General features: G+C 47.8%; 1 protein-coding gene and 1 pseudogene across 1 annotated transcript in view; both read left to right on the forward strand.

Annotated features, from left to right (window-relative positions):
• Positions 1-12,125, forward strand: part of LOC8039115 (protein argonaute-2) — a 43,171-nt gene that overhangs the window by 24,239 nt on the left and 6,807 nt on the right. The window contains exons 12-13 of the mRNA XM_029967979.3: positions 3,428-3,859; positions 11,011-11,210. Of these exons, the coding sequence (XP_029823839.1) occupies positions 3,428-3,859; positions 11,011-11,210 (632 nt within the window). The remainder of the gene's footprint in view (positions 1-3,427; positions 3,860-11,010; positions 11,211-12,125) is intronic.
• Positions 6,030-7,149, forward strand: LOC115331830 (annotated as a pseudogene).

Genomic DNA, 12,125 nt, shown 5'->3' on the forward strand with positions numbered 1-12,125 from the left:
GCATGGCTGGAACATCTGGGGCACTGGTCTTCAGTGCAGATGCATAGTAGCTGGTCAATTTCTTCATGACAAGGTTCGTTAGTTTGCCCCTTCCACCGAGACCTTTTTTTGTTTTCTTTAGGGCCTCCATGCCAGCATACATTCTTTTGGCGACGTGGTTCACACAGTCTTCTTTCCTCATGCCCTTGTCGTAAAGATCAAGTCCCGCAACATGGTTGAAGGCTTTACTGTCCCCGTCGCACAGCACTGTCACATACTGCAGGTTGTGGAGTTGGACGGACCGACGGAAGATCTCGTCTGCTGCTTGCAGCTCCATCGCATTTGCAGACCCAGCAAAATTCTTCTGGCATACTGCCCTGTGATTTTCGGCCCAGTCTTCATGGCTGTCAGATCCCTGCGCAGGTCCAAGGCTACATCCATGGCAATAATTGCTCTGGACAGAATAGTCCAAAACTAGTCCAGTCTCAAGCTCGATGGCAACTCCAACACCAAAGTGTGAAGTGTGCCCACGCTTATGCCAAGTGCCATCGTATGTCACACAAACGTCCATCAAATCGCCGCTATCTGACTCGCGTGTTTCTCGTACAGCTTCTGCTGCCTTGCTCATTACGTTGCTGGCTGCTCTCACTGAGGCGTCGTGGACCTTTTCTCCCAGATCTTGATAAGATCGGAGATGCATGGGCGAAGGAGCATTGATACCGGCAAAAAAGTTCGTAAGCTTCGTGTATCCGATTGCACATTCACGAGACGCAAGAGAAATCCGTGCTGCCAATTCATTCTGCCGCGAGTGTCCGATGGTCGACGAGTGCGGCGTCCGAGCAACGTCAACGCAGTCTGGGCAGACGACGACGAATTGCGCCTGAACTCCCTTGCCACTCTCGCTTAGCTGAAGGTCTGATCCACGGCACACTGGGCACAGAAGAGCGGACACCAGTGTCTCGATTGCAGATAAAGCAACCAGACGATAACCTTCGGTTGGGGCACCGTCGGGAGCAGCGGGAGCGTCCGTGGGATCCGCAGCGGGATCGCTCTCTTGCAGTAGCGAGATCTTGCGCTCTATCGCCGTGAGCTCCTCCACAACCTCATAATCTTCAGGAAGAGACGAAGAAACGTCGGCTGGTTGTTCAGAGGTCAGGTCCTGAAGCGACGAACCGGGAGATGGTGACGCGCTCGGGAGCGAAGCAGCTGACGCGTCCGACGTGGTTCCGTTAGGGTTAGCGCATCGTACGCGTCCACCTGACGAGCCTCTTGGTTTCACAGAACGGCGGCGAGCTCCAAAGGCTTGGAGGGAATGCCGTTTAACGGCCGGCATCGCGGCGACGAGACCGTAGATAAAACGATAAAACTGTGAGGAATATATAACGAGCAAGCAAAAGAAGCGAACGTTCGGCCGAAGCAACGAGACGAAACAACAATTCGGGCGAGCGGATCACGTGGGGTGTCACGGACCAATCCAGGCTTGAGTTTCGTTTTTAAGCCAATTATAGCCGACAACTAGAGGGCTCTGGCTTTGTTCATGCTTACTCTCGAACAAAGTTTACTATCGTCATAAAAGCCCGAAGAAACGACGCTTCCAACGAGGGTATCAACATCGCGGTAGGCCAAATGGGCGCGGAGCGGTCGGCATTTGAAAATGGCGAATATTGTCAACCGATCGCGCGACGGAACGACTCGGGGATAGGAGGCGCGTCGCCGACCTGTCGAAAATCTTTTATATCTGCTTAAATACTCGACGTACGGGCATGAAATTTTATGGAAGGGTGCATTATTAGTTTCTGAAATCAGATATAACAAATTTGAAAAATGCACTTTTTAAAAAAAAATCGGGAATCGGAGCCCGTGTCCCCCCTTAAGGTACACCACTGTCGACCCTCGCAGGTCCCGGGCACGAGAACATATTACCTCGAGTTTGCACACCCTGAACTGCAAACAAAACAAAACCCTCAATTCACACTCGTTTTCTGATCATGCCCCGTTTAGCGCTAAGCTGCTAGGGCAATGTAAGCTTTGTGCGCGTTCATTGAATCTGTCGTATGTCAATCTTTTGCAATGTGATCGTGCTCCCACCCATTCCCACTTGCAGAGCAAGGTCAGGTGTTGAAAGGCAGGCGGTTGATTGGTTTGGCAAGCATGAACCGTATTACTCGCTTAGTGAACGAACCGCCCACGACATACTTTAAATTTTAGAACGCGGCTCTTAGGTGCCCGTTTCCAGCTTGAGCGGCGTCACCGTTGGCGTAACCGCACGTTGCATTATGGGACGTTTTCCATAATTGCGTCACTAGGGTCACGAGTGGCGTCACAAAGGTCACTTGAAGGTCACAACCTTCGCATGACCTTCTTTCGTGCAACCTTCACGTGTGGCTTCACGAGGGAGGGGAAGAGGAAGGGGGAGAGGGAGGAGGAGAAGGTATGAAGGAGGAGGGCCATACCCTCCTGTCCATACCCTCCCCCCCTCTTCCTCAAGAGCTGCACTCTTATTTGGCATTACAAAAAATTGTAAACGTCTCATTTTTTTTTTTTTTTTCATTTTCCCTCATGTATTGAATGCACTCCCATCGCTATTCAAGTTTCCTTGCTCTGGTCTCGATCGACGGTCGAGGAATCCGTCCCGGCCTCGGCACTAACGCAATGAAGTACCGCAGAAGCCTACGGGAACATTGCAAACAATGATGCACACACTATACTCGGTGACAACTTTTCTTGGAAATGCAATGGAGGGTACAGGCATGCGTTCCCTCCCCCATTTTGAGCGCTGAATAAAGCTGTGCACAGGCCGTCCTCCTCTTCACTGCGTTGCCAAGAAAAGTTGTTGCAGAGTATAGGAAGCGTTTGGCTCATAGGTGCCCGTCGACGGGTGGCTCACGTCGGCTGAAGTAGCTTTTAAACTGGATGGATGCTTCGCTCGGGGCAGAGACGCCTGACAAGAAATTTGGAAGCTCGGGGAACCCCTACGTTCCTAGCTACCTGGTGTGAAAGCCCACAGTCTGATCGTAGCTCTTTTATGGTTGCCGACAAGTTGAGAACGGCAGGGAGGGCCTTTGGTTGTCCCACCTCCGGCGCGTGCTTCCTACCTTTAACATGATGGGAACAACAGCTACATATGGAGGACAACGAAAAGAACAGTTGTGACATGCGTCCTACCTTCGACAACGGTTCGGAGTCGCCCCGAGCGCGTGTGCACAGCCAAAGAACGGTGGTAGGCACGAAGCGCAGGCTGGAGGCCGGGCACTCGAAAGATGTGCCCCGCCTTTCTCGTTTTGTCGGCGACCACAGCAACTCTGGTCCCGCCTTCTTCGTGTTTCAAAATTACCAAAACGCCGAACTGATACATAACTTCTTCCGTTCACGTGGCGTACAACAAAATTGCCGCCGCGTGCGGCAGAGGCGACGGGGGCGCCGTTTTCCGAACGGTCTGTCGGCGCAGGTGGTAGGCAGCATGGACGCCCACCCGAGCCGGTACGCGGCCACGGTGCGGGTGCAGCAGCACCGGCAGGAGATCATCCAGGACCTGGCCTCGATGGTGAAGGAGCTCCTGATCCAGTTCTACAAGTCGACACGCTTCAAGCCGAACCGCATCATCTTCTACCGGGACGGCGTGTCGGAGGGCCAGTTCCAGCAGGTGCTGCACCACGAGCTGCTGGCGGTGCGGGAGGCCTGCATGAAGCTAGAGGCGGACTACAAGCCGGGCATCACCTTCGTGGTGGTGCAGAAGCGGCACCACACGCGCCTCTTCTGCTCGGACAAGAAAGAGCAGATTGGCAAGAGCGGCAACATCCCCGCGGGAACCACGGTCGACCTGGGCATCACCCACCCGACCGAGTTCGACTTCTACCTCTGCTCCCACGCGGGCATCCAGGTGGGGTTAAAGTTTTAATGGCAGATTTGAAATTGAGTGGATCGGTTAAGGTGGCGATCAAGGTGGGCAGGCGGTTCCATTCGTTGCTTGTTTTAGGAATAAATGAAGAAAAAGTACATGTAAGTGCGACAGTGAGGGACACCTACTTTATGACTGGCCCGCACGGGATGACAACTATGCCGGTTCTAAAAGCAGCTCGCTTTTCAGTGAATGATTTTGATGATAAATCTTATGAAAATGGCTAGTTAGCATGTTTCTCTGTAGAGCGAGATGAGAAAGGTCTAAAGTAGCTTTCATTAATGAAACACCTGATCCATGATGGTAGATAGACAAAATAAAGCGTGCACTCCGATTTAGTATTGATTCTAGGTTATTTGTAAGAAAGTCTAGGCTTACATCCCATACGCAGAAGCATACTCCAATTTGGAATGGGCAAGAGTTTTGTAGAATAAAAGCTTTAAAGGACATATGCAAAGGAAGAAAACATTTTTTTTTAAACAGCTTAGATGGAAAGGGGATATCATAAAACAATTTTGCAACGAAGGAAAAAGATTTCTAGAGCTATATTTACGGGGCTATACGAATTTGTAGTTGGCGCCCGCGGGCGCCGCGGACAAGTGGCCCTTATTTATCACGTGGTGCCTACGCTCTTTCGGAAGCTTCCTATGGCCTCTAAAAGTAACTTATTCATCTTTGTCTGAAGTATAACAAAAATCTTAATAAGTAACTTTTAGAGCCCAAAGGAAACTCCTGAAAAAGCGCAAGCAGACGGACAAACTTGTGCGGCGACGGCACCGTGGAGAAACGCGTTGAAACGGCATCGCACAATGCTCAGCTTGCGGCAGCGGCGTGATTTTGCGGCGGCAGCGATGCAGAACGGCGGTGCACAGACCTACCGTGTGACCAGCGGCGGCTCCCACGGGCGCCAACTACAAATTCGTTTTGCGCTGTAAATACAGCTCTAAAATTTTTGTAGCGTGAGCTACACTGGCCGAGGTTGAGCAGTTTCGCGTGGCTAGCATAATGAGCCGTGCTCCGTGCTGTGCATGCGTGGAGAGGTTAGCTGTGATATGGACACCTAGGTACTTGTAAGACGTCACTTGTTCCAGCACAGACCCTACAGTGGTATAAATAATTTTCACTATTAGTATGGCGAGGGATTTGCGTCACTTTGCATTTATTAGTATGAAGACACATTTTTCGTGTGTCGCACCGAGTAGAAATTTTGTTAAAGTCAGACTGAAGTATGAAGGTATCGGCACTAGAGGATACAACACAAAAAGCTACACAGTCGTCAGCAAATAATTTGATGGATGAGTTGGTAGATTTGAATTATTTATGTAGATAAGAAAAAGCAGGGTGCCGAGAACAAAGCCTTGCGGCACACCAGAGCCGACCGCGCAGGGGGAGGAGTCAAAATAGTTAGCGGTTACGAACTGGGTTCTGTTAGATAAAAAGTAGGGGTGTGCGAATATTCGAAACTTCGAATACTTCACGAATAGTGCCCGCTATTCGATTCAATTCGCTTCGCACTTTTACTGTTCGAAGTATTCGAGTTCTTCAAATATTCGAAAACTGCGAATAACTCGAAACTCGCTGGTAAGTCCCAAATCGCGGTCACGTTCCCAGTTTGTTTTTGGGCTGCGCAGTATAGTTTCGAACTTGGCAAACCCCAAAAGCCAACCTAAGTGCCTTTTTTTGGTGTTATTTCTTGTACGAAGCAATGGAAGTGGAAATTCTATGCACGCGGTAGCGCGATCTGACCTTCGCTTGCCGCAATATCTGGATTGCGGAGATGGCCCAGTGGTAGTGGCGCAAACATGTACGGAGCCATCGCTGCGATAAATTTGATAAAGGGCTACGATTTGGAAGGGCACGTACATCGTCGTGAGCTCTAACGCCACGGACTACAGCCACTCACTCACGAGCACTCACAACTGAACGACAGAGCCCATAGAGACTGGCCCACTGGCCTACAGGGCCAAGGGGCCAAAGTGCTATGAATTTGGATATGGATTATGGCTTACTTTCGGGGATAATTTGTACAGTTGTTACCGTCGTTGCCATGATGGATCATGCCACTCGAGTTATTTTCCGCTTGATTTTCTGATTAATCAGTTTTCCAGTATTCATTTTATTTCTACCCGTTTTCACCGCTCAAAGTGAGACTTGCTCCCTCAGCTGCCTCGGCCGAAAAATAGCCGTATTGCGTCTTTAGCTTTATAGCTTCTTCGTGGCGCCCTCTCTCGGCACAACTATTGCACACGAAAATATATTGCGCAAGGTTAGTTCTGCAGGAGGCTGTGGTGGCCGCGAGGCGCACGTTTTCATCCCTCGTGTCGTGTGCCATGCTTTACGTTCACGTGGTTGCGCTCGTCTGTGTCTGCTGGTGCTTGAGCTTGATGGAGCCACGACAGGAATCGTCAGGAACTCAACAACCACGGCGGAGTACACAACCTCCTGCCAGCACAAGAAGTCCCGTATGGACCCATTTCCGAAAAGTTTGCCAGGGTGAAGCTGTCTGCAACCTTTGCGAAAGCTCACTGCGAACCCCATCAGGCACGACCACTACTCTCGTGAACCATTTGAAACGGCACGCCAATCAGTATGCGGAGTTTCAAGCAGCTGCTAAAGTCAAGCCTGCTAATCAGCCAAGCATTGCTGATGTGTTGAGAAAAACGGCACTGCCGCAAGCGAAACGGGAGGCTTTGGACCTGAAGATTGCCAAGATGGTTGCGCTCGACCTGCAACCGTACACGATTGTGCAAGACCGGGGATTCCGGGATTTATTGAAGGAGGCAGTCCCAGGTTACCTGCCACCATCGAGAACAACGCTGTCGCGCACGTTAGTGCCGAAGTTGTACGACGACACTAGAAAGAAGGTTCGACTTGAACTACAGAATGCGTTCGAGAGTGGCATGGAGTCTCTCTCCTTCACCTCTGACATGTGGACGTCCAGAGCGAACGAAAGCTACATCAGCCTGACCTGCCACTTCCTGGACTCGCAGTTCAAGCTCACTCGCTACAACTTGAGCACCTGTCACTTCCCAGGCAAGCACACATCAGCTAGAATTGCCTCAATTCTTGATAAGCTTGTCACAGACTGGGACATTCCCAAGGACGTTTGCCCTTTTTACGTGGTGACTGACAACGCTCGCAACATCAGAGCAGCCACTCATGCACTTCCTTGGTGTGAAAGAACTTGTTTTGCTCATACCTTACAACTAGTCATCAGCGACGCGAAAGAGATGACTCCAGGACTTTCTGTACTTTGTAAAAAAGCAAGAGGCATTGTTGGGCACTATAAACATAGCCCAAAAGCTCAGGAAAGGGTCAACTGCTACCAAAAGAAAATAGGCAGATCCCCCCGCATGTTGTTCAGGATATTGAAACAAGGTGGAATAGTGAATGTGCAATGCTGTCCAGGCTTTTAGAGTTAAGAGAAGCAGTAACCGTTGACCTTGCATCTGAAGCGGGGTCAATTGAAGGCTTTACCGGAACAGAATGGAAGGAAATGAGTGATTACGTTGCTACTCTGAAGCCACTAGAAGAAGCAACGACCAGTGCTGGAGCTGACAGCTACCCAACCTTGTCAGCCCAAATACCCATCTTGTATTGCATCCTTGCATGCCTGAACAGCTCCATCAGCCAGCAGACCATAACTTCCTCGTTCTCATCTAACCTGGCCAAGTGCCTCAAGACAAGATTTCCTGACTACAAATTTGACCAAGTAGCCAGCTTGGCAATGCTCCTAGACCCAAGGTTCAAGGCAGTGGTCTACGAAGAGGACAGGTCGATGGGGAACTGGTTGAAGAACCTGGGAGTTGAGGAAGCGCAAAAAATCCCTGAGACACAAAGAAGCGCAGGGGCGCCCTCAGAGACAGCGGCCCCTGAAGTTCCGTCCAGGTCAGCGCTGTGGCAAAACTTCGACAGCCTCATTAAACAAAAGCAGCATTCAATGACACAAGCTGAAGAAGAGGTTGCAAGCTACTTGCATGAAGACGTCCTGGCTCGGGAAGAGGATCCTTGCAAGTGGTGGTGTGAGAAGGGTGCCACAAGATACCCCCTGTTGGCTCGACTTGCAAGAAGGTACCTAGCCATACCAGCCACAAGTGTGTCTAGCGAGCGCCTGTTTTCAGTGTCTGGGGGAATTGTGACCAGCAAAAGAGCATCACTGCTCCCAGAACATGTGGAACAACTTACATTTCTTCATGACAACATTCTGTAACTTCATACTCTAAATCGTGTTTTACTAGTATTACTTTATCTGTCTTTTTATCAGTCACATGTGTGACATTTTTTTTATTGCCATAATAAAGTTAACCTTTTTGTAATTACGTTTGCTGAAAAAGAATTCCCAGTTCGTTTTTGATAGAGTATCCTTGGTTGATTCACATCAAATAAAAAATATTTGTATTCGAAAATATTCGATTCGATTCGATTCGTAACCTTTACTATTCGATTCGATTCGCTTCGAAATATTTTGATATTCGCACACCTCTAATAAAAAGTGTTCGATCCAACCAATAATGTGCCTATCAATGTTTGGTGTGCTTCACTTAAAAAAAAAACTAGTTGGTGAGAAAGAAGATGGAGAGCTTTAGACAAATCTAGGAATATGCAGTCAACGTAAAATCCATTGTCTAAAGCAGTGAAAAGTTATTTTGTAAATGATATTAGTTGGGTCTCACATGAGAATGACTTGTGGAATCTGTGCTGGCATGACATAAAGAATGAATTAGTATGAAAGGGAAACTGAAGCGGTTCTCTATTTGAGAAAAAACATTTCAATGGCCTTCATTCTATCCCCAGGATGAGGAATATCAAGATTATTTTTCATTTTGGTGCACGGGGGCTTCAGAAATTAATTTTTAAAGTACCGCCGAAGCCCCTCCTTCCCGGGGCGTGACGTCACACTAGGAGCCTTCGGAATATCTGCTCTCGCGCATTTTCAGCGCCTATCAAAGCTATGCACGCGCACTCTTGCTATTTTCAGAAAGGTCAGAAAGAGACGTCACGACTGGTGTCAGTGCGGGAAAATATACCTGGCAAGCTTGCGTTGCACGCGCTGAACACACGAGCGACACGCGCTTGGCGGCCCGAAGATCCTAGTATGACGTCACGACTGGTCGAATGTTTTTTCGCTTTTTCTCGCTTTTAGTTGCATCTTCAGGGAAAACAAAAGTGATATTCAGATTCACGGGATAAAAATACGCCAGAATTCACCTCTAACTCGTTTTTTTCAAGAAGTGTTTCAGCTTCCCTTTAAGGAATTTAACCATGTTGAAATAAAATATATGTTTGAAAATTTTGCAGGGAATGCTAGTTAATGAGATGGGCCGGTAGTTAAAGTGGTGAGTGCACACCACCAGACTTAAATAAAGGAACCGCCTTGCCCATGTTCCGATCACTCGGTACCAAACAAGATCCTAGTGACTGGGAATAAAAAGATTAGACAATAATAAATTAGTACACTTCAATATTTTTCAAAAATTTGGAGTTAATATCATCCGTTCCTGACGAGATGAGGAAGAAAGCTTTGAATTTATGAATAGGTGCGTTACACCAACCCAGCCAATAGAAACAGGATCCATAGGCGGGAAATTTCTAACGCCAGTGTCAGAAAGACAAACAGAGGAAACTTGCAAGAACGACTTGGAGAGCACTTGATTCAATAGTGAACAACATTCAGCAAAAGGAAGGGCTATACCAGTTCAATCATTTGGAGATACTGAGTTCTGCTTTGAGCAACCAATTACATTCCAGAATATTTTGGCATTTTCTGTCAGTAAGGAAGGAAGTGTGTCATGAAAGAAAAAAAAAAATGTGCTTTGCCTTTTGATTGCATCATTAAACAAGAAGTTGATGTTGTGATGAGCAGTCCAGTGTTCTTGCTAATCACTTAGTTTGGCACTCTGGAATAGCCGTTTTTTCTTATTTAAGAGGCACTTTAACGATATGGTGAACCCAGCAGGACAATGCTTGCACGGAACGATGCGTTAAGGGTATGTATTTATTAACTAAATGGTCCACCTTGTCTTTAAACTGGGACCAGCTATTTTCTGTGGTTCATTTAAAGAAGTCCTGGCATGTATTATCCACAAATATTTCGAGCTCTCTATTGATGCAATCAAAGTTGGCCTTGTTGCAGGTCCTAATATATTTAGGGTTTTTGATTGAACGATTAACAGCTTTTTTGAGTGTGAAATGAACGAGGTAGTGATAACTTAATCCAGGTAATAATGTTAACCGGTGAACTACATCCGGAGAAATCGTCAGGACCAGATCAAGTATACTGGCGCATGATGCTGCAGTTCAAGTGGGCTGAGTTATAAGCAGGGAGAAATTAAAATCTGTGCAAACGTTTACAAACAATGCTTCTTCACTCTATAAATTAGAGATAAGCAGGCCATTAGCAGTCCAAATTATTTTGAGATAATTAAACTCTCCCAATAAAAAAATTGGTGAATGCGGATACCTTACAACAATATGGTTTAATACATCATGAAGGTCAATGCAAAAAGTTAAGGAAGCATTAAGGGGCGTAAACGTAACGTAAACCTCGGTTTACCTTTTTTTTTATATTTTATCCGCTATGAATTTTGCTAACCACTCCGTTCTGTTTGTTTTTGAATCTTATAAAAGTTACTTGTTACCATTAAAACTGTATTATGTTTTTTTTTATTTTATAATATGCTTTTTAGAGAGTGACAGCATCTGGCGACATGGTGTCAGCCCATCTTGACCTAAAATAAAGTTCTGTGTCACTCGGGGAATTTCACAAAAGTATTCGGGGAAAACCTGGAAAACTCGGGTAATTTGTAAACGTCAACTTGGTAGACACCCTGTGTGCACAGGCCTTGTGTTGAGTAAACACCGAGGTATGGGGAAACGAACGGGTCAGAGCGCCCCCTATAGTTCGATCTCCTGCCCAACAGCAGACGACAAACTGGCCATTCTCAACGATTGGGCAGTTCCGGTGGGCTGTACCGTTGAAACTGTGCAAACATGGCTTCATTTCCCTCGTTCTCAACCAACTGGAATGATCTATGTTCGGTACAAACCAACAATGGCGACTCAAATACACGCCCATAATCCTCGTGACTCGAGCCCTGCGGGAAAGGCTGACGGCGGCACGCTCTCCCGTGCAGGGCACAAGCCGCCCGTCGCACTACCACGTGCTGTGGGACGACAACCAGTTCTCTGCGGATGAGCTGCAGTGCCTGACGTACCAGCTGTGCCACACGTATGTGCGCTGCACCCGGTCGGTGTCCATCCCGGCCCCGGCCTACTACGCCCACCTGGTGGCCTTCCGGGCACGCTACCACCTCGTCGAGAAGGAGCACGACAGGTGAGGACCCCCCGGGATCGCCTTCCAGGTGTCTTGGTGTCGGCCGCCGAGGAGACGCCTGAGCGAATCTCATGTCCGACCCGACGGCGGTTGTTTTGGCAATGGCAATCTCCCGGGGACGCCGATCTGATCGCGCGTCCGAGGCGGGCCTGGCGATCTCGGCAACTAATTTATTAATATTTATTTATTGCGTGTATCTTCAGTGCCCGAAGGCATTATGAAGGGGGAGAGCAGTTGAAAAAAAGGAGGAAAACTATAACTAACAAGCTATATTATGACAATAAACAAACAGTCAAAAAAAATTGGATCAGTTTGTTCCGAAATTGGAGTATTTCGGAACAAGTTAAGGTCAGTGATGGTAGCAGTCAAACCGGAGAGTTGGTTCCGTTCTAATACTGTACAAGGAAGGAAGGACGAGGGAAATGTCATTGTTAATGAGCTTGGGACTGATGATCGACATGTGGTAAGAAGTAAATGGGGAAAGTTATCATTTGATCGAGCAAGAGGCGATTATGAAAATAAATTTTATGGAATACACCTAACCGTGAAACTTTATGCCGTAGAGAAGCTTATTGGATGGGCATCGAGCCGGTTGCAATACCCCTCAACAATGGAAAGTAGACGGCAGTAGCTGTGGCCACACAGGCCGAGCGCAAAGGCGAAGAGTTGAATAAGTTGGGCGTAATTCTGTCGAATATGCGAGTCTAAGACTGCAGCTTAGGGAAATGCTTTGCCCGCATATATAGCGACTGGAAGGGTCATTTGACAGTCATGGTCAAACGACCGTCGTAAAATTGCTCTACGAATGGTAAAGGAAAAGAAAACGGGCACATCTTGTTTCGGTGTGGTTGTCTCGGTGTGTATGTCAATGTCAAGATAGCCAGTGATCGTAGGTTTGCTCCGCATATATTGATT

The sequence above is a fragment of the Ixodes scapularis genome, unplaced genomic scaffold (genome assembly GCF_016920785.2).
Source record: "Ixodes scapularis isolate PalLabHiFi unplaced genomic scaffold, ASM1692078v2 PGA_scaffold2__306_contigs__length_199485367, whole genome shotgun sequence".
NCBI classification, from domain to species: Eukaryota; Metazoa; Arthropoda; class Arachnida; order Ixodida; family Ixodidae; genus Ixodes; species Ixodes scapularis.